At 38.2% G+C, this 27,812-nt stretch overlaps 1 protein-coding gene across 1 annotated transcript in view; it reads right to left on the reverse strand.

Annotated features, from left to right (window-relative positions):
* Positions 1-26,937, reverse strand: part of ccdc24 (coiled-coil domain containing 24) — a 29,348-nt gene extending 2,411 nt beyond the window's left edge. The window contains exons 1-5 of the mRNA XM_067364075.1: positions 26,806-26,937; positions 24,998-25,167; positions 18,701-18,853; positions 18,508-18,612; positions 12,412-12,466 (exon numbers count right to left, since the gene is read on the reverse strand). Of these exons, the coding sequence (XP_067220176.1) occupies positions 12,412-12,466; positions 18,508-18,612; positions 18,701-18,853; positions 24,998-25,167; positions 26,806-26,937 (615 nt within the window). The remainder of the gene's footprint in view (positions 1-12,411; positions 12,467-18,507; positions 18,613-18,700; positions 18,854-24,997; positions 25,168-26,805) is intronic.
* Between the last annotated feature and the right edge of the window lie 875 nt (positions 26,938-27,812).

Consider the following 27,812-nt stretch of genomic DNA (forward strand, 5'->3'; position numbering starts at 1 on the left):
GATGGGCTCTTGATATTTTAATGTTAGATTGTCTCTGGTTGTTTTAACTGTTTCCAAAACATGCTTGTTATAACAAAAATTGCAGGTGAAATTCTGATTAGATGAATTTGTTTGTTTAATGATGTTTATTCAATAGAGTGGGTCCATTGAATCATGTAGTTTTGCATTTACTGGTAGTTTTGTCTTTTTTGTAAGTTCTCTTTCTTTAAAGGTGCTATCGAACATTTTTTTTTACAAGATGTAATATAAGTCTAAGGTGTCCCCTGAATGTGTCTGTGAAGTTTCAGCTCAAAATACCCCATAGATTTTTTAAATTAATTTTTTTAACTGCCTATTTTGGGGCATCATTAAATATGAGCCGATTTAGGCTGCGGCCCCTTTAAATCTCCTGCTCTCCGCCCACAGAGCTCGCGCTTGCCTTAAACAGTCCCTAAACAAAGTTTACACAGCTAATATAACCCTCAAATGGATCTTTACAAAGTGTTCGTCATGCATGCGGCATGTATGCGTCGGATTATGTGAGTATAGTATACTGTTATATTGTTTACATTTGATTCTGAATGAATTTGAGGCTGTGCTCCGTGGCTAACGGCTAATGCTACACTGTTGGAGAGATTTATAAAGAATGCAGTTGTGTTTATGAATTATACAGACTGCAAGTGTTTAAAAATGAAAATAGCGACGGCTCTTGTCTCTGTGAATACAGTAAGAAACGATGGTAACTTTAACCACATTTAACAGTAACAGTTAATACTGGCTGCCCTTGTCTAATGCCTTTCATAATGTTGGGAACATGGGCTGGCATATGCAAATATTGGGGCCGTACACACCGACTGTTACATAACAGTCGGTGTTATGTTGAGATTCGCCTGTTCTTCTGAGGTCTTTTAAACAAATGAGATTTATATAAGAAAGAGGAAACAATGGAGTTTGAGACTCACTGTATGTCATTTCCATGTACTGAACTCTTGTTATATAACTATGCCAATATAAATTCAATTTTTAATTCGAGGGCACCTTTAACATTTATTATACAAAGAGAGTTTTGAGCAGTGTCTTTTAGACTCACACAGACATCATGAATCAGCGTATGATCCTCAACAATGGTGACAATAAACAAAAATCTTTTTGTGACTTTGGTGATTTTCTTGTTTTGTGATGCTCAGAGATAATCGGTTTATCTGAAAATGTTGTCACCATTGTTGAGGATCATACGCAGAATCTTGATGTCTGTGTCAATCTACTTGATCCTGTTTGAATAATTTCTGTGAATAACAAACACTTTCAAAATATCAAAACAGGGCAGGATTGTATGTAGTATCATAGGACTACAACAACATGAAAGGAATAAAATATCAAGAGATCAGTGAAAAAGACCACTGTGTGATAAAATCATCAACAAGAGACAACCAATCAGATTCTTCTTTCTCACATTTTTTTGTAACAAATGTGTTTTAGAAACACACAGTTAGATAACAGTTATATATGTTGGTAATTATGCCCTTTGAAGGTTATTGGACACTGTGAATTTTTTGTTCTTTATGTTTGTGACAAGTACATCAAAATGTATTACTTTTTTAATTCGAATAAAAATAAAGAAGCTGTCCCACATTCATTAATGTCACTATGCTTGGAAAACTGCAACATCAAAAAAAAAAAAAAAAAAAAAAAAAAAATTAAGACATTTAAGTAAAATTAGTTTTTGTTTAAACAGCACTTTTGTTAGACAATTTAGCTCTAATTTTCAATTCGATCTTTTGACAAGGGCAGCAGGAACGTTCTGAGAACATTTCCAAATAAAATATGGTTCCCTAAACGTTTAGAGAACGTCTTGAATGTTTTCTGAAGGTCCACCAAATAACGTCCCCCAAACCTTAAAAGAACTCCACATCGTGATCGTCTCTGAATGTACTGGCCTGGGAATGTTACTAAGCAAAGTCCTTAACACCAGTGGGGACATTCTGAGAATGTTCTGGGAACGTAAAATTTCTAGCGGAGAAAAAAAAAAAACATCTTTTAGGCTTCTTCATAAGTGTTCATGCAGCCCCACGAAATGATTCCACAGCACTGCTCCACTGAGACTCCAGCTCATAAAACAGGACTCCAAACCACATGCTTTCACTGCAAAGCCATGGATCTCCATTAGCCCACATGTTGTATGGCAGCGGAGCACTATTATTACACCAATCTGCCTGCTGCCTCGGTTTATTCACTGCTATATCATGTAGAGTCAATCTTACTGCCCAGCACATGCATTATACACTCTTCCTTTTAAATGAAACAAAAACAAACAGAGCTCTCTGAGGAGGGCACCCTCACTGCCAGCGTACGGGAGACTATTCATTTTAGCCCTGTGGTCTGTGGGCAGTGGTATAACCCCAGAGGCCAGCTGGAAAAGAAATAGCAAAGCTATAGTTATGAGGCAAGTCACTGAAATCTAAGACCAGCGGGAGGCAGGACGCCCTCTGACACACTCACTCCACACTACCTCAGATGAGCAGATGACTGTGGGACAAGGTTATTATCGTTAAAACCATTAAAAAAAAATCATTACTTGAATAAATAAAATAAACATGAACTGAAGTAAGTTGGAGCACTTAAATAACTAAAACTACATAAAAACTAGGAAATAAAACTTAATAATAAAGTAATAAAACTGTTTATTATCATGTTTATTAACTGCTAGAGCAGCAAAAGTTACAGACTGCAGCTTTAAGTTATTTATATCACTGTAGTATTGTACTATCTCACAAACACACACCATTCATCCCTTTATATAGCCTACCAAATTGGTGCTTTTGGATGGCACTAGTGCGGATCGCTCCTGTTTGCCAGATCTGAGCCACAAGTAGGCCATAGCAATGCCACATGTCCAGAACTGGACCTTGTCTGAGCCACAAAATCTTTATGTATTATTTATAAAATCATCTTAGCATTACCAAGCCTGTTAGCAAGCAGAATCACTGAAGGAAAGAAGAGAACGAAAAAAGTGACTTCAGCCACTTCAACCTTAGATGAACAGATCTCAGCAAAGAAGTATTAAACTCCACAAACAGAATTACAGCTTGACACAAGATTGACTTTATTTCTGTCATTCATCTACAGAAGTTTAACACTCATGCGTGTCACCATAATGGTGATTGGTGTTTCAGTTAGTTGGGCTCAACTCTTGTAATATGTTTGTCTTTTCTAATTGCTGTGACAGTGTATTTATCAAACACATTTGCAGTAACAAAGAACACTGAAATGAGATCAGATGATGATTTTTAGCTATTGATGATTTTAAAATGATTGATGTCATTTGAATGTAGTAATTGTGTTTTGCCATAATACATTTAAGTTACAATCCCTGATTTACTGCAATAGGAGACCACATTGTATTTCAGAAATCAATTAAAAAATTGAAGATAAAAACCATGAGCAGAAAAAAAAAAGTACAATGACAAAGATATGGTCAATCAGCGTATGAATCTCAACAATGGTGACAACTAAATATTCAGACAATCAGATCAAATCTGGACATCACAAAAAGCTACTAAAAGAAAACAAAAAACACAACAAAAATAAAAGCAAATAGAATTAAAGAAAATAATAGGACAATTTAGCTGCATAACATTTTTGATTGTCGCCATTGTTGAGATTCATGTGCTAATTCTTGATGTCTTTGTTCGTCATGTCAGAAAAACTTTTGTGTGTTTTTAATTTTCTAACTGATTTCTGAAACATAGTGATCTCATATTGAATTAACAGGGTTTGTAATGTAAATGTATTATACTGTAAAAAAAATGTCTTTCTTGTTTAGTGTTTTTGTCTTGTTTCCAGGCTAAATATCTAAAACTTCTTGTTTTTTATTTCTGTCTCTAACATATAGATTGCAAAATATAGAATGCATTGCGGCACCATTGTTGAGATTTATATTTCTACATAAGAGCATCTATGGTTGGAGCAGTGCTTAAGAAGTCCTGCAGCGACCAGCCTGAAGCTTTCACTTGTGTGCCACCCACTGAAGCTAAAGCTAGTCTATATCTGGATGGGAAACTTTCTAGTAGATTAGATAGCTGCAGGAAGAGATATTAGAAAGGCTTGTGAGACCAATACCCCAATAGTTTCAATAAACTGTATTGAATAAAGGAGGTGTAACCCTGGGGCAAAAATAATCCCTACATTACATCACATACCATGCAGGTAGTTACTTATTTTCACATCACAAGTTATGTAGTATTTTAATTAGTGCTTACAACTTACATGAACGCACTTTCTCTTTTTTCATTACTATTTTTTATGTTTTTGAAAGAAGTCTCATATGCTCATCAGGCCAGCAATTATTTGATCAACAGTAACAGTAATATTGTGAAATATTATTACCTTTAAAATAATGGTTTTCTATTTTAATATACTTTAAAATATTGTTTATTTCTTTGATGCAAAGCTGAATTTTTTAATCAGCCATTACTCTAGTCTTTAGTGTCACATGATCCTTCAGAAATCATTCTAATATGCTTATTTATTATCAGTGTTGGAAACAGTTGTGCTGCTTAATATTTTTTGAGATTCATTGATGAATAAAAAAAGGTTAAAAAGAACAGAATTTATTCAAAATAGAAATCTTTTCTAACATTATAAGCCTTTACTATCACTTGTAATCAGTTTAACACAACCCTTACTGAATTAAATTAATTTTGGCAATATTGAAATGTCATAATGGAAAAAAAAAACAGACCATCACTGAAATCTCATAAAATAGCTCGTTCCTTTACGAGATGTCAATGACTGTCAGTTTTGTTACATTACGAGATGTCGATGTTGGTCAGTTTTGTTCCTTTGCGAGATCGAACAAAAGATCTCATAACAGAACAAAACCGACTGACACTGAAAACCAACCATCATTGAAATCTCATAAAAAAACTCGAAGTGGAACAGAACCAACCGTCATTGAACTCTCCAAGCATTGAGATCTCGTAAAGCTTGGGACACATTTAACGACTAGCTAAAACATTCTAAAACTGAGCACAACACACAAAGACTGCTTCCTTCGACTGAAGCAGATTTATATACTTACACACGGAATTTAAACACAGACTGTAATCGCCGACTGAAAGTAATTGATTCTGACTGGACGCGTTTGAGCGCGATCAGTCATAAGTATCAATTTACATTCATATTCAGCCTTACATGCGTTAAGTGTGTGCACAGCTTAAAGGGACAAAACTTTCATTAAGATCTAGTAAAGGAAATTTCACAATGCAACAAAACTGACTGTCTTTGAAATCTTGTAAAGGAACAAAGAAACAGAACCAACAGTCATTGAGATCTCACAAAGAAACAAAACTGACATCACTGACCAGAAGACATAATAATAATAATAATAATAATAATAATAATAATAATATATATAATAAAAAAAAAAACAACAACATTGCACACAAAGACATCAAGAATCAGCACATGTATCTCAAAAATGGTGACAATCAAAAGTGTCATGCCACAATGCATGCTGGGAACAATAGTACAAAACTCCCAGCATGCATCACAGCACGAATAAATTATGCAGCTGAATTGTCCTATTATTTTCTTTAATTCTAACTATTTGCTTTTATTTTTTGCTGTGGTTTTTGTTATAACTAATCACTTTTTGTGATGTCCAGAGTTGATCTGAATGTCTGAATATTTAGTTGTCACCATGGTTGAGATTCATATGCTGATTGCTCATATCTGTGAAACAATGACACTTTGACTGATTGACAATAAAAACTGGCTGTTGGTCAGTCAGTCATTCTTTGAAATTTCATAACAAAATGAAATAACGCTGAAAACTGACTGTCTTTGAAAAAATATAAAAGAAAAAAACAACTGCCATTGAAATCTCAAGAAATCAGTTTGGTTCCTTTATGAAGTCTCAATGACTGTCAGTTTTGTTTTATTATGAGATTTCAACGATGTTTGGTTTTGTTCCTTTGCGAGATCAACTGACGCTGAAAACCGACCGTCATTGAAATCTTGTAACAGAACAAAATCGGCCATCATTGCAATCTCATAACAAACAACAAAACCATGTTTCATTGAGATCTCGTAAAGGAACATGAGAATTTCGCAATGAATAAAACCCAACTGTCTTTGAAATCTCATGAAGGAACAAAACCGACCATCACTAAACTCTTGTAACAAAACAAAACCAACCATCACTGAAATCTCGTAATGAAACAAAACCGACCATCACTAAACTCCTGTAACAAAACAAAACCAACCATCACTGAAATCTCGTAATGAAACAAAACCGACCATCACTAAAATGTTATAATGGAACAAAACTGATCAGAAGATAGAAGATAGATAGAAGATAAAGATGATGATGATGATTAAAAAAATAAATAAATCTAAGTGGCAACAAGTCATCAAGAATCAGCACATGAATCTCAACAAAGGTGACAATCAAAAGTGTCAAGCCACAATGCATGCTGGGAACAATAGTACAAAACTCCCAGCATGCATCACAGCATGAATAAATTATGCAGGTGAATTGTACTTTTATTTTCTTTAATTCTAACTATTTAATTTAATTTTTTTTCTGTGTTTTTTGTTATAATTAATCACTTTTTGTGATGTCCAGAGTTGATCTGACTGTCTGAATATTTAGTTGTCACCATGGTTGAGATTCATATGTTGATTGCTCATATCTGTGCTTGTTGTTTACTGCTTATGTTTTTTTTTGTTTTTTTTTTTTCCTCTTGCTTCTTTTTTCTTCTCTCATGGTTCATGCAGATTTAAACAGTGGAGTACGAACATAGCCCATAGTTTTCTTTATTAAATAAACACATGTACATATAGCTAACATAGCCTCTATACATGTGTGCATTATCCCCTCAGTGATGACGTTCACTGTCAATAATTCACCTTGACAATGATCCCTTTACACTTTAGCTGTTCATTATTCATTCTAATGTGTCAGGGGAACGTTCTTAAAACACTAATAATATCATACCTTCTGTTCTCTTCTTTTTAAAGAACGTCAAAAGATGCGCTTGAACCATTGTCCTGATCCTTTTGAACAAGCGTGAAAAATGATGACAGCTTGCTTGAATCAGAACTCTGGCATGACTGTGCGCAGCACGTTACAATACTGAGTTTTGATTGGTCAATCAGTTATTTATAGTTTAACTATCATACAGAGAATTTTAAAATTTTGCTTACATGATAAGATTTACATAGTATACATAACACTGTTAATCTGATGGGGATGGTAAGAGGGGATGTTTTTAGCATCCCCCCTTTCCCCTTCCCCCTTAAATTGAGCCCAGTCTGTCATGTTTATCTCCTCACCATTTTCAACATGATATAATAAATGATCTGTGGGGTATTTTAGGCTGAAACTTCACAGACACATTCTGGAGACACCTGAGACTTATATTGCATCTTGTAAAAAAGGGGCATAATATGTTTTCTTGAAATCTGTTTTATTTTTATTATTATTATTTTAAATAAAATTAAGCCACCTTGAGGCCTCTTTAGTTCTGAAACCCCCGGCTCTAGGCCCCAGCTCCCTGGTTGAAACCTCTGATCTAGATCAAATGTGTTTAAATGAGACATTCAATTCTTGGCTAGCACTAATATTCTCATTAACACTGTTCAGATTACATGGATTTCTCCCCAAAGACTGATCATTTAATTAAAAAAAAAAACCCTGTTTATCTGTTTAAAACTGGGAACTGTTTAATTTATTTCACCATCAAATTTAATGGTATTTGACAGTACACATACTAGTCCAAATGTCCTGGTTTGGCACTGTAAAAACTCTGCCGATCTAAGAGAACTTTAAGATCAGCCCAACTGCTGTGTGACATGATGTAATCAGAGGTGGGAAGTCCAGGGGTCAGAAAGTAAAAGTCCTGCCATATTTTTATTCCACCCACTAAAGCATTAATGAGATAAATAAGTGTTTAATTGAGTGATGATTGATCATTATTGAAGACACCTGATGATAACAAGCAGAATCACCAAAGGAGAAAATCACTATTTTTAAGTTACCATCATCGAGGTCAGGGTTTGTTTTAGTTGAGCTCTTGACCCTTGACTTTTTAATATTTCTGCTTGTTATCATCAGGTGTCTTCAATAATGGTTAATCATCACTTAATTAAACACTTATTTATCTCATTAATGCTTCAGTGGGTGGAATAAAAATATGGCAGGACTTTTACTTTCTGGCCCCTGGACTTCCCACCTCTGATAATCACAGCCAATCAAAACATATTTGATGCTTAATATATTCCCCGCTAGAAATTTTGCGTTCCTAGAACATTCTCAGAATGTCCCCACTGGTGCTAAGGACATGTAACAATCCCATTTTATGTAACTGGGAATGTACCTAGTAACATTCCAAGTATGTTCAGAGTCGGTCACGATGTGCAGTTCTTTTAAGGTTTGGGGGACGTTATTTGGTGGCCTTCACAGAACATTCAAGACATTCTCTGAACATTTAGGGAACCATACTTTATTTGGAAATGTTCTCAGAACGTCCCTGCTGACATTGTCAAAAAATTGAATATTAGAGCTAAATTGACTTACAAAAGTGGCTGTTCAAACAAAAACTAATTCTTATTAAATCAAAAAAAAAAAAAAAAAAAAGCTATTTTCAGGTAATTCCTGGATTAATATTATAAAACCTTTTCTTTAAATGAAAATCTATTGCAGTAAGTCATTAGCTGAAAACAGCACACGCATGAGTTAATGTAACTGCTGTATCACTGCATCAGCAACTACACAATTATTATCTTTAAATAAAGCAACATGCAGCAGAACATCAGCGTTTCTGGATCATCACTGACTGAAGCACAGTCTACTCTCCAGCACAGTGGTAACCTCACAAAACTCAGATAACAGAAACAACATTAAACACTAACAGATCTCGCTAGATCTCTGCATCTTCACTTATTACAAACCACTCTGACTTTGTTTCTTTCATACAAATCTTCTTAATGAGGTGTTGATGTTTATCAAAACGTATAAATGTCACCGTTACGGAGGTAAACACTTGCTTTAGTTGGGCTCCTGAGCCTTGATGTTTTAACTTTAATTTCTCTCCAATTGTTGTAACTGTGTGTTTCTAAAGCACATTTATTCCCAAAAAATCAAATCAAATGGATTTGGTTGCTCATTATTCAACCAGTGGTCTTACTCACTGATCTCTGAATATTGTATTCATTTCATGTTGTTGTAGTCCTATGATAATACATAAAATCCTGTCCTGCTTTGATATTTTGAAAGTTTTTATCATTATGCAGAAATTATTCAAACCGGATCATGTAGATTGACACAGACATCAAGATTCTGCGTATGATCCTCAACAATGGTGACAACATTTTCAGATAAACAGATTATCTCTGAGCATCACAAAACAAGCTACTAAAGTCACAAAAAGATTTTTGTTTATTGTCACCATTGTTGAGGATCATACGCTGATTCATAATGTCTGTGTGAGTCTAAAAGACACTGCTCAAAACTACGTCAGTATAATGAACCAAAAAAAAAAAAAAAAACCTAACCATTAATTAATGCAAAACTAACATTCAATACACTCATAGTTTAGACTCTGGGGACAATCAGGGAATCAGGACACTCCATGATTATCGAATCACCAGCACTAAACAACCCAATTCATCTGATCAGAATTTCTCTTGCATTTTTAGCTATAACAAACACGTCTTGAAAACACAGTTAAAACAGCCAGAGAAAATCTATGACTAAAATATCAAGAATCAAGAGTCCATCTAAAGCAAACGCTCACCTCCATAACGGTGACTTCAAACTTTATTATTTTCTATAAAACACCCTCACAGAAGGCGAAGTTTTCATGACCTTGCGCAAAGTTAAAGTTCTCTAAAAGTGACGAAAATTATGAAATTTTACAGAATATTTGGAACATAAAACATCCTCTTTTGGTAATGAAAGTGCTGCAGTTTAAGGTTCCTTATATGACTTTAGGGGAACGTTCCAATTTGGTTAATTTTATGGTCACATAAGAACGTTACAATGAGGATATTTGGGACATTAACTGAACGTTCCCACATGGTCCTCTGTTGGTCATTTAATAACGTTCCCAATATGAGTTTAGGGGGAAGTTCTATTTTGGTTATTTTATGGTCGTGCAAGACATTTAGGAAGTTAACAGAACGTCCTATAGTAATAGACCCATAAACATTCCCAGAATGTCCTGAATGTTCCCAGAAGGTCCACCAAATAACGTTCCCCAAACCTTAAAAGAACTCCACATCATGACCATCTCTGAACGTTCTGGGAACGTTACTAGACAACGTCCTTAATAACAGTGGACGTTCTGAGAATGTTCTGGGAACGTAAAATTTCTAGCGGGGTAATCTGTCACCTAGTAACGTTCCTAGAACGTTCAGAGACGGTCATGATGTGGAGTTCTTTTAAGGTTTGGGGAATGTTATTTGGTGGAGATTCAGGACATTCTGGGAATGTTGGGGGGACTATTACTATATGACGCTCTGTTAACTTCCCAAATGTCCTCTTTGTAATGTTCTTGCATGACCATAAGATAACCAAAATAGAACCTCCCCCTAAACTCATATCGGGAACGTTATTAAATGACCATCAGAGGACCATGTGGGAACGTTCAGTTAATATGCCAAATATCCTGTTTGAAATATTCTTTTTTGACCATAAAATAACCAAAATAGAACGTCCCCTTAAACGCATATCAGGAATGTTATTAAATGACCATCAGAGGACCGCGTGGGAACGTTCAGTTAATGTCCCAAATTTCCTCTTTTCAATGTTCTTTTTTGAACATAAATAACCAAAATGGAACGTCCCCCTGAAGTCATATAAGGAAACTTGAACTGCAGCACTTTCATTACCAAAAAAGGACGTTTTTGGAACATGTAAAGGTTCGGAATTTTCGTCACCTTTTGAGAACTTTTAGGGAACGTTGCGCAAGGTTCTGAGAACGTTTCCTTCTATGTGGGTTGTTATCTGTAGCAGGTTGAGATTTTTGGAGTGCATTAGTACAGCATGCTTCAAATAGTGTGCATATGTGTGTTAAACAAAAACAACTGGCGTTCTTAATTTGCTTAGCACTGAGAGTGGCTCACATCTGTGGCTGAGCTCTGCACTTTAACAGTGGAGAGGGTAAAGCAAGGATGGCATGTGGTACAGTAGAAACAAACAAAAAAAAAAAGAACTAAAAGTTCCTCTGGCTGATTGAGAGGAGAAGCACCTGACACTATGTATATTTGGCTGCATAGATGAAAAAAGACCCACACCAATCAGCTTTAGAGCTTAATGGGCTAGTTTAGCATACTATACTAAAGAAATTCTCTGTGATCCATTATATAAAAAAAAAAAAAAAAAAAACATATGCTTGTTCTATGGTAGTTGATGCATGATTATCCATTTATGTAACACATCAAAAGGAACAACTGTTCTAAAATTCACACTTTACATAAGTGTTCATGTAAGGTGCAATTATAAAGCAAGTACTGGGTAATTCAAATAAATCTACTGAATGTATAATTAATGAGCGGTTACACATAATTACACATTGTTATTAGTGCATATTGTCATATAGAGCTATAGTGCGTGTGCCAGCTTTTTCCCGGTCCTAATTTCATTTCATCACTGAAATAAATAAAATATTAGATGAAACTTAAAACTTATATAAAAACTTATTTTAAATATAAAAACAAAAGAAAATTCAAAATCTTAATACAAACTAAACAATATATAAAAACTAAAATAAAACTTATCCTAGCAACCATTCACAACACTGTAGCATCAAGCCAGTGATTTTTTTACTCAGAAAATAAAAATACAATTGAGATATGAGTAATTGAGAGTAATTACAGTAATTTGGACACTGTAATGTAAAGTGTTACATTGTTTTCTTCTTAATTACAATATACAGTACATGTAAGCAAATATGAAGACAACTCTCTCATTCCCAAATGCAGAGACAAATACAAATTTGCTTGAAATGGTTATTAAGCAGTTTGTTTAATCTTTAAAAGCAGTTCCATATAGTGTTAGAAACACTCAGAGTTGGGTTTTGGGAACTTTTTTAATGAACTAGGCTCTTCACTAGTCTTATGGGGATGCAACTTGCTTTTATGTCTTGCAATACTTATTTCACAATAAAAAAAAAAAAAAATGCAGCAGTTCAGAAGGGAAATCTGATCACTGACCAATGTGGAAGCTATACATTTTTTCTTTGTAGAAACCACAAAAGAAGAGTTAAGTACAGTACTTTAACTATAATGGAGTTTAGCCTCAGCAGAAAAAGAAAAGAAAAAAGATTCCTCCACCCTCTGGATCCAGATTCATAACATGTTATTAAAGCAATCCTGCTATTGATGTTGCAATCAAAACCGGTATTTAATGTCAAAACGAGCCCTTACCTGCAGGACCTGCACGTCTCTTTTCAATGCTTCAGATTCTTCGGTTAGGACTGACCTGTCAATCAAACAAGGCCTTCTTTTATAAAGGATCAAGTGCATGTATGCGTTCTAAATCAACACTTGTGGACTGGAATGGGGGAAAATAAATATCAAACAAACAAACGGCCATAATTATAAGTGGTACCAAGAATAAGATATACATAATTATGGCAACTATAAATAACTGTCCATATTCTGCGCCATTATGGGAGGCCGCTTCTCATTTAAGTAGTCCATACAAAACGCAGCAATTACCCTTAAACAAGTTTAAGCATAAAGAGTTTTTATCTGGGCTGGATTCAAACTGCTGCACCATGAAGTCTTTTCTAGATCAGCGGGGAAGCGAAAACTGGCCTACTTCTTCTGTTACATAAGCAATATAGTCACTTAAACTCTCTTCACTTTTCTTTTAAGGCCGAGGAATCTTACATATGTCGGGATCTGGTATTCATTTGCTCACAATGAGGTCTTTTGTTCTGATGGAGGGATGGATCGGGCTGCTCGCTCCAGCTCCCCTCCCTCTATCTCAATACCCTGCTTCCCTGCTGAGCAGGACTTACTGTTTGCATTCCTCTTAGCTGGGTGGAGGGTTACACATGCCTGGCAGAGTAGGAGAGGATGAAAGGTAGAGAAGAGAGAGTGGTAAAAGGGGTTGAGCGAAGTATTTGTTGGGTAGAAAGGTTGGACTGAGAGAGACTGGTAAGAGAGGGAATTCAAGAGGGACTGAGGTGGTACCATGACACAGTGATGGTATGAGATGGTTAATATATTAATAAATTAAAGTTTTGGTATATGGGTCATTGACGAATAAGGTTTTTAAAAGTGTAAAAAAAAAAAATATAATTCATTTTGAAGGTTTATTAAGTGTTAACAATGAGATTATGTGTTTTTCTTTTAATCAATGAACACTGCTTTTGTCATTTTTTACAAGATGGACAAAATTTGTCACCAAAAAAGTCATTCAGTTTAACCAAAATTTCAGTTTTACCGAATGACACTTTTGGTTGTACCGACTGATGATATTTTCAAACACAATGAAATGTGAAATATAATCACAAATGAAATTGGCCTTTTGACACTTCAAAATCTTTAAAATACTTTTATATGTAGCATAAAATATAATTAAAACCTTTTGGATTCAATAAAAGAGATCTAGTTGTACTACCTCACATACTTTGGATGTCATATCTTTGTTTTTTATTTATTTTTGTACTTATTTAACAAAAACATATTAACATTTAACATTTTAAAAATGACAATTAATTAATTACTGTTTAATTAATTTAAAATGAATTAATTTATTTATATTTGTCTAGCATTTAAGCACTTTAGATGAAAAGCTTTTTAAGATCAAGAGAAATAGTTGAGTCAAGTGTGTCCAAACATTTGACCGGTAGTGTATGTGTCAGCTTACAGACAACCCAAAATCAAAATGTAGTCACCAATTTAGAACCAGCAGTAAGTAATATAATCGTAGATGAAAGTGAGCATGAGCAAGGGAAAGAGAGGAAGTTGAGGAAATCCAACATTCTGCTCTCACAACAGCATGTTAGCACAAGAAGGAGCGTGTCTGGTTTGCATCCATAGTCATAGTCAGTATGAGGCTATGAGCACACGTTGAGCAATTTGGGAGAATTCTATCCTGAGGAATGTGTGTTCCACAATATTAACTTCACTGCACAACAGGATCAAACTGCAAACGGACAGTCTCGCTGGCTAAAAAGTCATTACATTATCTACATTGCCTCAGGTGTAAACAAATAATTCCAATATTATCTGCTCGATAAAAAAGTAATTGCGTTTGTTATATGCATGGAATTAGGTCTGACAATTTACTGTGTTGTTCATAGTTTTCATAATATGCTTAAAGCAACAATCCTTAGTTATAATTACATTTACTCACACTAGTCTGGGCGAGTTCCATTTGAAAGTGAGCATCACTGTGCCCTACTTACTCTAAAGGGCAGAACAACTGAATTGAGTACTCACCTTCGGAACACAAATTAAGATCTTTTTGATGAAATCGAAGAGATTTCTGTCCTTCCATAGACAGCTATGTAACTGACACTTTGATGCTTCAAAAAGAAGTCAGAGATCGTAAAACTAATCCATAAGAATTGAGCGGTTTAGTCCAAATTTTCTGAAGAGACTCGATCGCTTTATATGATGAACAGATTGAATTTAGGCTTTTATTCACATGTAAACATTCATCAACTAATATGCACTTGTGGTAAACGGAACATCAAGCGTGTTTGCTTGACTTATGTGAGAACCAATGAGGTTCATTCTCATGTGACGCAGCACATTTGAGCTTCCAGAAGAGGTTTGTTCTTGCGGATCAAGTAGGTTCAGTTGAGCTTCTGTTTATGTTCACTGATTAATGCTTATATGTGAATAAAAGCCTAAATCCAGTCTGTTCATCATATAAAGCAATCGAATCTCTTCAGAAAATTTGGACTAAACCACTCGATGTTACAGATCCCTTGTTCTCCTAGACTCCATTTCCCAAGATCCTCCTGTTCTCCACACCTGCACTCACTTCCCTCGTCATCTCCCCATCATCACGGATCACCTGCACCTGGACTCTATTGTTAGCACTCCCTTTATATGACACTCACTCCCTTCACTCCTGGTCCGTTCTGACTGTTGTGTTACCGTGTATGTTTGGTGTTCCTGCCCAGTATCTATTAAAGAAGTATCTATATTGTGGAAATCCGTATCTGCCTCATCTCTCTACACCAGCAACCGTAACAGAAGAACGGACCAAAAACTTTGGATTTCCACAGAATGGAGACTTTCACCAGCTCCCTGGCTCCTGCTCCTCCAAGGCCTCTCTCCCATCTGGCAACTGGCGATCGGCTCATCGGGCTTCTTCAGGTGGGTCGTTCGCTGGAAAGGTATGTGGAGGAGTTCGTTGAGCTTGCTTTCTTGTCTGACTGGCCTGAAGCATGTTTAATCTCCCTGTTTCTGGATGGACTGGACGACAACACTATCCGTTTTGATGAACCTGTTTTTCGTTTCTCCTTAAGCGAAACAATCAATTTTATTTTGTGGTTAAATGGCTCCAAATTCTTCGTGGATGAGGTTCAGGATAAGTGTATGTCTCCAGTCCATCCAGAAACACGGCTGGCCGGGCCAGTCAGTCAACCTCCGTCTTCCTCCGCATACCCCTCCAGCGAACTCCCTACCTGCCCCACACGGAACCCACACTCCTCCATTGGGCCCAGTAAGCGGAGGAGGAGGAAGAAAGCGGCCCCAAGGTCTCCAGAGCCCGCTCCAGTATCTCCAGAGCCCGCTCCAGTGTCTCCAGAGCCCGCTCCAGTGTCTCCAGAGCCCGCTCCAGTGTCTCCAGAGCCCGCTCCAGTATCTCCAGAGCCCGCTCCAGTATCTCCAGAGCCAGCTCCAGTATCTCCAGAGCCAGCTCCAGTATCTCCAGAGCCAGCTCCAGTCCCCACAGAGCCAGCTCCAGTGCCTGTGGGGATTTTAATTGTATTTGAGGGGATGAAATGGCCCTCAACCCCAGTCTCCGCCGCCGAGCAAAGTTCTCCAGTCTCCGCCGCCGAGCAAAGTTCTCCAGTCTCCGCCGCCGAGCAAAGTTCTCCAGTCTCCGCCGCCGAGCAAAGTTCTCCAGTCTCCGCCGCCGAGCAAAGTTCTCCAGTCTCCGCCGCCGCGCAAAAGTTCTCCAGTCTCCGCCGCCGAGCAAAGTTCTCCAGTCTCCGCCGCCGAGCAAAGTTCTCCAGTCTCCGCCGCCGAGCAAAGTTCTCCAGTCTCCGCCGCCGAGCAAAGTTCTCCAGTCTCCGCCGCCGAGCAAAGTTCTCCAGTCTCCGCCGCCGAGCATAGTTCTCCAGTCTCCGCCGCCGAGCAAAGTTCTCCAGTCTCCGCCGCCGAGCAAAGTTCTCCAGTCTCCGCCGCCTACGAGCCCTCAGCTCCAGCCGCCGCCGCCGAGCCCTCAGCTCCAGCCGCCGCCGCCGAGCCCTCAGCTCCAGCCGCCGCCGCCGAGCCCTCAGCTCCAGCCGCCGCCGCCGAGCCCACAGCTCCAGCCGCCGCCGCCGAGCCAGCCGCTCCAGCCGCCGCCGCCGAGCCAGCCGCTCCTGCCGCCGCCGCCGAGCCAGCCGCTCCTGCCGCCGCCGCCGAGCCAGCCGCTCCAGCCGCCGCCGCCGGGCCAGCCGCTCCAGCCGCCGCCGCCGAGCCAGCCGCTCCAGCCGCCGCCGCCGAGCCAGCCGCTCCAGCCGCCGCCGCCGAGCCAGCCGCTCCAGCCGCCGCCGCCGAGCCAGCCGCTCCAGCCGCCGCCGCCGGGCCAGCCGCTCCAGCCGCCGCCGCCGAGCCAGCCGCTCCAGCCGCCGCCGCCGAGCCAGCCGCTCCAGCCGCCGCCGCCGAGCCAGCCGCTCCAGCTGCCGCCGAACCAACTGCTCCTATGAACTGTGTTTTTGTACCCTCCAGCCCAAAGACTGTTTCCCCTCCCTGCCTCCCTCTCCCACCTCCATCCAGTTATGTTTGCACTGTACCTCCACCTCAAGCCCCTTCGCCCAGATCTCCACCTCGGACCTCTGGGCGATTACCTACACCCTGGCTCCAACCTCCCTCGTCTCCACCATGGCCCATCAGTCCACTAGTCTCACCAGTCTCCATCCTGCCCCCGTTCACACCTTGTTCCTTCGTCGGCCTGCCCTCACTTCTGGACTGCACTCCTCCGTCTCTGCTCCGTCCCTCCGTCCCTCAGTTCCAGTTGGCCTCCTCACTCTCCCCGGTGTTCACTTTGTTGTATGTCGTCTGCCTTCTACTGCGGCTTTCTGGAGCCCCGGCTGCGCTTCGGTCGGCGGAGCCGTGGATTCCGCCATCTCCCGCCGGTCCTTCAGCGCCGCCTGGGCTCGACGGCTTCAAGGCTTCGGCTCCTGACCCGCCATGGCTGCCCACGGCTCCTGACCCGCCATGGCTGCCCACGGCTCCTGACCCGCCATGGTTTTTGAGCCTGCCCTGGAGACCTCCACTCCAGTCTACTCCTCCCCCTGCTCCGGTTTGAGGTCTCCAGGGCGCCCGCCCCCCTCCCGGTTGTTACATCTACGGCGCGAGGACGCGCCTACCGGGAGGGGGAGGTACTGTTACAGATCCCTTGTTCTCCTAGACTCCATTTCCCAAGATCCTCCTGTTCTCCACACCTGCACTCACTTCCCTCGTCATCTCCCCATCATCACGGATCACCTGCACCTGGACTCTATTGTTAGCACTCCCTTTATATGACACTCACTCCCTTCACTCCTGGTCCGTTCTGACTGTTGTGTTACCGTGTATGTTTGGTGTTCCTGCCCAGTATCTATTAAAGAAGTATCTATATTGTGGAAATCCGTATCTGCCTCATCTCTCTACACCAGCAACCGTAACACTCGATTCATAAGGATTAGTTTTGCAATCTGTTTATGAACTCATGCGGGTTTGGAACGACAAAGAGAGTGAGTAAACTATGACAGAATTTTAATTTTTGGGTGAAGTACCCCTTTAGGCAGCACAGCTTTTTCAACATTGATATGAAAGGAGTAATTGATATAACGTGTTTCTTGAGCACCAAATCAGAATATTATAATGATTTCTGAAGGATCATGCAACTTTGCCATCACAGGAATAAATGATTTAAAAATAAGAATAGAAAAGAGCTATTTTAAATTGTAATAATATTTCACAATATTACTGTTTTACTGTAAATTTGATCAAATAAATGCAGCAAGCATAAAGACTTCTTTCAAAAAAAATATTTATTTCAAAGGCTTTTTGTGTGCCACTTGGTAATAACAATCAAAATGTAAATATGTAAGGAATATTTCCTGTTGATAAAGTCAAAGAGTAACTAAAGGTTTTAAAATCCCAGGTTAGATAAATAAACAACCCAAGGTTTTAAACATAATCGTCACCCAAAATGACTTTCTTGAAGTGGAACAGACCTGCGTGAAGTGTTTTTAGTTGCTCACTTTCATTTAGAGTGACTTTTCAAGTAGTATCCCCTTCCATAGTTTCCAAAAAAATGGAGTTCACTCACTGACTAATAAAGTGACCACATGGCCTCACCTGAGATGGGTCACAACTTCATCTATATGGGTGATGTTTAACTTGTGTCTTAAGGCCTTGATTTCTTCCTCACAGCTGGAGTGAGATGAGAGTCTGGAGATTGACCTGGAAAAAAGTGCTATTCAATACTTACTAACCCAATCAATATTATCAACTTTCTTCACTCACAAGTATATCTTTTTGAAACACTGACCTGCTTCCAATCTCGCTCTGGCTTGATGAGGGTCTGGAAGGTGATTTCTTTTCACACCAGCTGCCTGGACTTCCCTGTCTCTGTGTGCTACTGCTGCCCAGTGCGTAACTCACCACATTAGGATTGTACTGGGACATGACCTCCTCTTCATCCCTGAGACACACACAGACTCATTTACTGACAGTGAGAATGACAGAATGGTGAAAGTGGAAAGTTCTAGCACAGTTTTACTGTGATCATCTAGCACAGTGACTCCAAGAAAGGGAAAAAAACTGATTTTGCCTTGTTAAACCTAAAAAGAAAATTCGCCTTATTTAGATTTAATTTATAAATAAATGTGCTGTTGAGAAACCTGTGAAGAAACCTCTCAAGAAACCATGAAAGCCAAAATAGCTCTCTTTCCACACTGTATTGATGTTTTCTTGTTTAAAAGTGCACTAAAAATAATAAAGATGCTGAATGATATCCAGAATAATATCAGTTAAGAGGAACACATTTCTGGTTTGGTTTCAATGATTGGGGTATTTGAGATTTACTGATGGAGCTATGGGGATGGGGTGGCTTAAAAAAAGTCGGGAAACACTGATCTAGCAAACTATTTTTACTTTAAAAAGTTCTGGATTTTCTTGGAAGATACAACATTATTTATTCAAGACCCCATATGTCCAACCAAAACACAGCACTAATAATAGATCAGAATTGTAACAGTTTGGGGTAAAATACCCAAAGCAACAATAAATGAACATTATTACAAAAGTTTGGGGTTTCTGGTGCTAAACAAGAGTGCATTTAATTGATTTTAAAAAATAAATAAAAACAGCAATATTGGGAAAATATCAGCACAAATATTTTGTGTATATTTTATGTTTAAGTTTTCTGTTTAATATATTTAAAAATGTAATGGCAAAGCTGAATTTTTAGAAGTCATTTCTCCAGTCTTCAGTGTCACATGATCCTTCAGAAATCATTCTAATATGTGACCCTGGACCACTAAAACAGTCATAAGGGTCAATTTTGTGAATTTGATTTATATAATAAAGCTGAATAAATAAGCTTTCCATTGATGTATGGTTTGTTAGGATAAGAAAATATTTGGCCGAGATACAACTATTTGAAAATCTGGAATCTGAGGGTGCAAAAAAAGACAAGAAAAAAAATATCTTCATGGAACATGATCTTTACTTAATATCCTAATGATTTTTGGCATAAAAGAAAAATCAATCATTTTAACCCATGCAATGTATTGTTGGCTATTGCTATATATACCCGTGCAACTTATGACAGTTTTTTTTTGGTCCAGGGTCACATATACTGATTTGTTTTCTGAATGATATTAATGTTGAAACCAGTTGTACTTAATATTTTTCATGCATAGAAAGTTCAAAAGGACAGCGTTTATTTGAAATTACATTTTTTTTTGTAACATTCTAAATATATTTACTGTAAATTTGATCAATTTAATGCAACCTTAATTGCTGAATAAAAGTATTAATTTCTTAAAAAAAAAAAAATTCTAATACCACCCCAATTAGTATATTAGGAAAAAGTTAATAGATGAGGTACATAGTATGGAATTTCTAACTAACAATTATAAGAATGCTAAGAAATCATAAGTTTTACAGATAGCACAGAAAGATATAAGATTATGTATATATGAGTTTTTATGAACTGATTTATAAATGCATGCATATATAAGGTTTAAAAGATCCAACTGCCCAATTACCTTATGGTGTTGTTATTTCGTACATCTCAAATAGTAAGAACAGAATTCTGATGTTTTCAGTGAGAAATAAGATGGCTCTCAGTATCTTCTCTGCAATCTTAAAACAGCCTTGCAGAGTGCATGAGAGAAGATGATGGCAACACACAACAAGGGTTCGAAGGCCTATTATCCTTAGCTATAAATCAAGCCTGGACTTGATGTTACAGTCCATGGACACCTCTTTGAAATGTTACTGTAAACTGAGCACAAAGCTTTGCATTTGAAAATGCATCAAACTAATACATCTTAAGCTTAGATTTGGTAACAATTACAGACTGACAGCTTCAGTTTAGCCACAATTTACCATTTCCATTCAATCCTTTATAAACAACAGACAACTTCCCTTTAATCTATTAATACAAACATATGAGGCAGAAGAGCTAGATTACAGAAAGAATCTGAATAGCCAGAAATACAATAAAGATAAAGCAAGCAAGCAGATGGTCCTTTCTCGCTCAAAGACATTATTCAGACTTAAAGCTGTGTATCGCTTTCAGCCCATCGTTGCTCACATCTTCCCCCTTTCTTTTTTAGAACTGACAGGATGCAGTTTGTGGGGCTTTTGTAGCCTAATGAACAGAGCCAGGAGCAGTTAACAAGCATCTCTGACTGAGTCGTGCATTACGAGCAGAGGTCTGACGCCCATCTCTGCTTTTGCTCATATAGAGGGGATGTACCAACAGGAACAGAGGCTACATTGTGGGCGCAGATCAGTAAGCAGCTTAGCGGTGTTCACAGAGGAGGGAGGAGCCCCACTCCTGCCAACAAAGATGGCACAGAGGAGCCGCCACATCAAAAAAAGGGAGAAAAGAAAAATCCCTCAATGTATCTGAGTAAAATAAGAGGCCCTTTCAAAACGCCCCTCCATCTGCACTGATAATTTACCTACATGTGAAATACGCTGTGCACACAGCTTTCTCTTTCCAGCCTTCCTGCGCTGATTGTTGTGGTATGACTCTCCAGAGATTTAAGAACCTTCCTTTGGGCGGCTTTTAAAGTCTCAGCCGCTCGCAGTTCACGCATGAACTAAGGTTCCCTCTCAATGCCCATTGAACGGAGACTTAGCATAAAGAAACAGGTGCAGCTTGACTCCATACAGCCACAACAAATCACGCAGACAAGGACTTAGACCACACAGGAGGGAGGGGATGCCATCGCCTGAGAGGGGGAAAAGTGCTGCAAACTAGATCCATTAAATTAACTCCTTTCAAAAGCTTTCTTGCCCATGTTAAAGCGCGAAAAATGCCATTGAGTCGACGGTTTCCTGCTTTGGCCCGCGTCAGGTGCCGGGAAAGCTCCAAACCTGGAGCAATATGAAAGGGAAGCAATCCAGATTTGTCCTCAAAGCAGATCAGCAGCTAAATTACATCACTAAAGGAAGTTGGTAACAAACGAACAAAAACTTACATTGAAACCAAACAAGTTTACACCCCAATGCTCATATGTAATATTTGTTTCCGGGTGACAGAGCCAATTCGTTTCAGCAATTTGAAAATGAATGAAAGTGTTTTCTCTGATGGACTGTACCGGTAGTCGCCAAACACCTGCTCCTGATTTGCCATGGTTGAAAAGAGAGCTGTTTGTCTACTATGAGAGAATACAAACAGGCCAAAAATGGATCTACAGGCTCAGCGAAGAATAATGTAAATAGTTATCCAATCAAATCGTCCTAAAGTTGAAATATTGCTGAAATAACGTGTTAAAGTACATTAAAAATCTTTCAAAAGAAGACCTTCTGTAGACATTCTTTCGACTGTCTAGCTGGTTGCTGAGAGAAGATCGACCCTCCTCTGCCTGACTTGTACCTGTAAATATCTTCTTCCCGGTGCATTGTTATATTAGACAAGGAGCCACAAAAAGTAACAAAGAACCCCAAGAAAGTAAAGTCACTAGGCAACAAATTGAAATGTAATCATAAATGGCTACAAATTTAAAAGCAAACAGAACATGACCTGTCAAACAAACCAGACATTGTCTTGACTGCTGACGTAACTGATTCTCTTCATTTAAAGCAGTCCTTTTGTGATGTGCTCCCAAGCTTTAAAAGTCAATGATTTATCAGCAAGCATTTTTTAAAGCAATGCTGCTTTACAAAAGCAAAGCCCTGATCTGTGAACTCACCCCCAGTCAGCTGAAAAGAATACCTCGAGTCTCCATTAAGGTCAGAACATTCATTCGTCAAGTCAGGGAAAGCAATTACAACACGGCACCCGCAGACTTAACAGTGAATTGTAGATCTTCAGATGAAACATTTCAGTTGGAATCTATTGAAAATGTTCATTTTAAAATGACTACAATACAAGTAATATAGTTAGAGTTAGCTCATCAAACAATGACTTTATTGTAGGGATGCACGATATTTTGGTACAATATCGTTTTTTGGCTCATTTAACAGATTTTTTAAATTCATTGGTAGCTGTCAATAATCTTTTATTTTTATTTAGATTACATTTGCCGTCATCTAACAAGCTCATTTAAATGGTTAGTTCACCCAAAAATGAAAATTATGTCATTGATTACTCACTCTCATGTCATATTAAACCTGTAAGACCTTCAATCATCTTCGGAACACAAATTACGTTTTTTTACGAAATCCGTGAGCTCTCTGACCTCCGATAGACTGCAACGTTATTACCACTTTCAAGGCCCAGAAAGGCAGTAATCGTTAAAATAGTTCACGTGACTACAGTGGTTCAACCTAAATGTTATGAAGCAACAAGAATACTTTTTGTGTGCAAAAGACAAACAAAAATAATGACTTTATTCACTATCAGTCTCCTTAGCTGTTGACGTAGTAAATACAGTGCTGCACTATCGGGTTATACGTATAACCTGCCTTCCATATTCAAGTTACGAAGAAAGTGTAAACTGGCATCAACGTTCTTTCATAAGATGTAATATAAGTCTAAGGTGTCCCCTGAATGTGTCTGTGAAGTTTCAGCTCAAAATTTTTTAATTTATTAATTTTTTTAACTGCCTATTTTAGGGCATCATTAACTATGCACCGATTCAGGCTGCTGCCCCTTTAAATCTCGCACTCCCTGTTACATAACAGTCGGTGTTATGTTGAGATTCGCCTGTTCTTTGGAGGTCTTTTAAACAAATGAGATTTACATAAGAAGGAGGAAGCAATGGAGTTTGAAACTCAATGTATGTCTTTTCCATGTACTGAATTCTTGTTATTTAACTATGCCAAGGTAAATTCAAATTTTGATTCTAGGGCACTTTTACATTTTTTTATGTAAGCTGAATAGGGAAGGCGTAGGACGTAGTGTAAGCGTTTTAAACTGCACGAGTTACACTTTCTTCATAAGTAGAATACGGAAGGCGGTCTGGCAGAAGCTAGATATTTTACTTAATAACTTGTTAAAAATTTATTTATTTTTTTTAAACAAACGCATCGTTTCGCTTCAGAAGGCCTTTATTAACCCTTAGGAGCCGTGTTTATGATGGATGGATATGGATGGAGGCACTTTCTTCAGCTCATACTCATTGATCCCTATCACTGCCATTATAAAGCTGGGACATTTATTAATATTTCTCCGATTGATTTATCAGAAAGAAGAAAGTCATAGACACCTAGGATGGCTTAAAGGGTTAGTTCACCCAAAAATGAAAATTCTGTCATTTATTACTCACCCTCATGCCTTTCCACACCCGTAACGTAAGACCTTCATTAATCTTCAGAACACAAATTAAGATATTTTAGTTGAAATCCAATCGCTCCGTGAGGCCTCCATAGGGAGCAATGGACTCTTCCTCTCTCAAGATCCATAAAGGTACTAAAAACATATTTAAATCGGTTCATGTGAGTACAGTGGTTCAATATTAATATTATAAAGCAAAGAGAATATTTTTGGAGCACCAAAAAAAACAAAATAACGACTTATTAAGTGATGACCGATTTCAAAACATTGCTTCAGGAAGATTCAGAGCACAGATGAATCAGTGTGTCGAATCTGCTGTTCGCATCGCCAAAGTCACGTGATTTCAGCCGTTGGCAGTTTGACACGCGATCTGAATCATGATTCAACACACTGATTCATTTATGCTCCGATGCTTCATGAAGCAGTGTTTTGAAATCGGCCATCACTAAATAAGTCATTATTTTGTTTTTTTGCCACTCCAAAAATATTCTCGTCGCTTTATAATATTAATATTGAACCACTGTACTCACATGCACCGATTTAAATATGTTTTTAGTACCTTTATGGATCTTGAGAGAGGAAGTGTCCATTGCTCCCTATGGAGGCCTCACGGAAGCTATCGGATTTCAACTAAAATATCTTAATTTGTGTTCTGAAGATTAACGAAGGTCTTACGGGTGTGAAACGGCATGAGGGTAAGTAATAAATGACAGAATTTTCATTTTTTGGGTGAACTAACCCTTTAAGGGTGAGTAAAGCTTGGGCTAATTTTCATTTGAAAGTGAACTAATCCTTTAACTGTTGTGTTGATATAATATTTGAGGCTTGTGTAACAGTTGAGGATCCGTGTTGCATAGCAGTAATATTATAATCCTGTATCTTCCTCACCTGCCCTGTCTGACTGCCTTTTCCCTCAGTGTGAGCAGCAACAACCGAATCTCTGCTTTTAGCAACTCTTTAACAGCCGGCGGGTCAGCCAGAGGGAACAGAGGGGCTTCTGGCCTGCTGCCCCGCTCTGAGTAACGGAGCTCCTGCCAAATCTTCTCCCACATCTCCACCTAGAACAGGTCAACAGAAGAAAGTGTTACAGGAGAGTGCTATTTGGCTCAGCTTTGTATGAAATGCACTTTCCAAATCCATGTTACAAGCTGCTCTACAACTAGAGAAATGCAGCCAGTTGGTTAAAATCCCATCATAAGTGTCTCTAATCTCTGAAATGTGTGTAAGAAACTGGAAATTTCAGAGGATACAGAAAAAAAATCCACATGTTATCCTCACAAACACCTCACGTGAGGTGAAAAACCAGAGAGGGAAATGAAAGCCCGTCACGGCACCGGCAAACAATGTCTGCACTCTATTACCAATCTCCACACCTGTCTTGGGACTTTCAAGTTTCCCTCGGACTCTGAAAATACACTTCAAAGCTTGTCGAAGGCAATGCAAGACAGAGTAAAACCAGCTCCCTGAGAATTCTGATCCTGCTGTGCCTGCATGAAACCAACTTCAAGCCTAAATAACTCTGCTGAACACAGGCCAGCTTCTTCTTATTTCCACTGCAGAACCTGGAGGTTGTGATGTGCACAGCCACCAGAGAGACATTTCTGTAAGGATGCAGGTGTTGCTGAGCTAAATGCAAACTTTGATACAAAAGAGCACTTCACTTTTCTTGTTTATTGACTTTCATCTTTGTACTGAAAAATGTTCTCAAGGACAAGCTCAAAGGTAAAAGTGAGGCAGAAAATTGACAGAAAAACAAGAGTCTAAGCAGAGCAAAGTTTCTTGTGTTTTTGTTTTGCAGCATAGGGTTCAAAATAGGTCTTACTGACAAGGTAAGAAGGCCTTGGTTGCTGAGACAATTCAATATCATGATCACTATTTGTAGCAAAAATGTATAAAATTCCCTCGAACGCACCATGCCTTACAATGTCAAAAAAGTCCTTATTCGTTGTAAACATTTGAACAGCAGAGGTGCTTTTAAACAGAAGGTCATAAATCCTATTTAATGTTCAGAGGAAGGAGGAATCACATTCATCTTCTCCACAGACAAGTTTCCACCCTCTATTTCCATATGCACATGGCTGTCTGCATATAGTGAGAGCCTATGCAGTTTGTGAAAGACAATTTATCTTTGAAAGAGTCAGCTCTCTGTATCTGTTCAAATAAGGTTTGCATTCCATGCACTGAGATAATTCACTCTTGGGAGTTGTAATTCAAAACTGGTTTGAAGTTACACGTCAGAGGTATACTAGCACACTTGTTAATGGTGACTTGTTATAATTTAGTGCATAAAATCATAAAATAAAATGCACTTGTGAATGCAGAGCAGAAAGCACAAAGTTGTAGGTTGCCTAACACTAAACTTTATCTAAGCAAAGATCTCTGAGGTTTTAGAAAGCACAAATGTTTAAAAGATTTATATTTTATTATGTTCTCCTACCTCCTTCCAAACATAGTCTAGCTTAAATAAATACACAAAAAAGAATAGCCACTGCCTGAAAGGATATTTCCATTTGCATTCCAGAAGGAAAATAAATGTACTGTATTAAACATCAATAGGTGAAGACGTAAATTATGTAGTCTGGGCTTTGCAGTTATTTTATAAATGATTATAAAATGACTGACCTATTATATACTTTCAGCAATCACATTCTGTTGCATCTTACTAGACTGTCTGATGTATAAATATGCCTCATTACCTCTGAATACAACTCTGTGTATGTATCAATCAATGCATCTCCAAGTGCAGCTCGGATCTCAGGAAGCTCAGAGCAGGGAACATTTTCCTGCACTAAATTCCACACAGATTGTTGGCGTTGGAAATTGTCCATGAGGCCGTTATTTCCAGAGCCGAGCACAAAAAGTTCATCACTGGAGTGCATTCGGTGGGTCCATACTGGAGGGAAACTAGCTGGAAATACATACATAGATAAATAAATATAGCCCTGCATACATTTAAAAATCCAATACAGATTCAAAAGAAGTGATACACGGGAAAGAGCACGATAAACACACATAATGCGTAAACAATTACGACCTTATTAATGAACTTTGGCAAAAAAAAAACGTTAAACTAATATTTGGTGGCTTTAAACGTTTACAGCAATGAAACAAGCATGATTGAAGGAAGATTTAAGCTGGTATACATTTGTGAAAGCATTACAGTAGTTTCAGAATAGCTCATTCCCCACAGTCGGACACTCACCAGAACAATCGTAGCTTCCTGTATCAGTGTAAACATTCCTGTTCCTATGGAAACAAACTTGCGCAGTCATATGATTGGCTGAAGGGCTCGTGATAGTGATCTTCATTAACCCGTTCGGAACTAGTGTACATTACAAATCACCAGTGATTAAATTATATTATTATTTAATATTTGTTAGAGTTTTACGCCTGAATATATAACATAATATAAAACTGTATATATATATATATATATATATATATATATATATATATATATATATATATATATATATATATATATATATATATATATATATATATATATATATATGTAATTTAAAGAATTGTTCAGAACATGTCTTTTGTCATGGGAAATGACTATTAAAACAAATTATATCCTTTTACTTTATTTCATTAGCATGTATAACTTCATTTAGAGTAGAAATAACGCATATTTTGGTGTCGCTGCAACATGACTCCTCTCTAATAGCAAAAAGACTGGACAATGCGCAGTGTTAAA

The sequence above is a fragment of the Chanodichthys erythropterus genome, chromosome 16 (genome assembly GCF_024489055.1).
Source record: "Chanodichthys erythropterus isolate Z2021 chromosome 16, ASM2448905v1, whole genome shotgun sequence".
NCBI lineage: Eukaryota > Metazoa > Chordata > Actinopteri > Cypriniformes > Xenocyprididae > Chanodichthys > Chanodichthys erythropterus.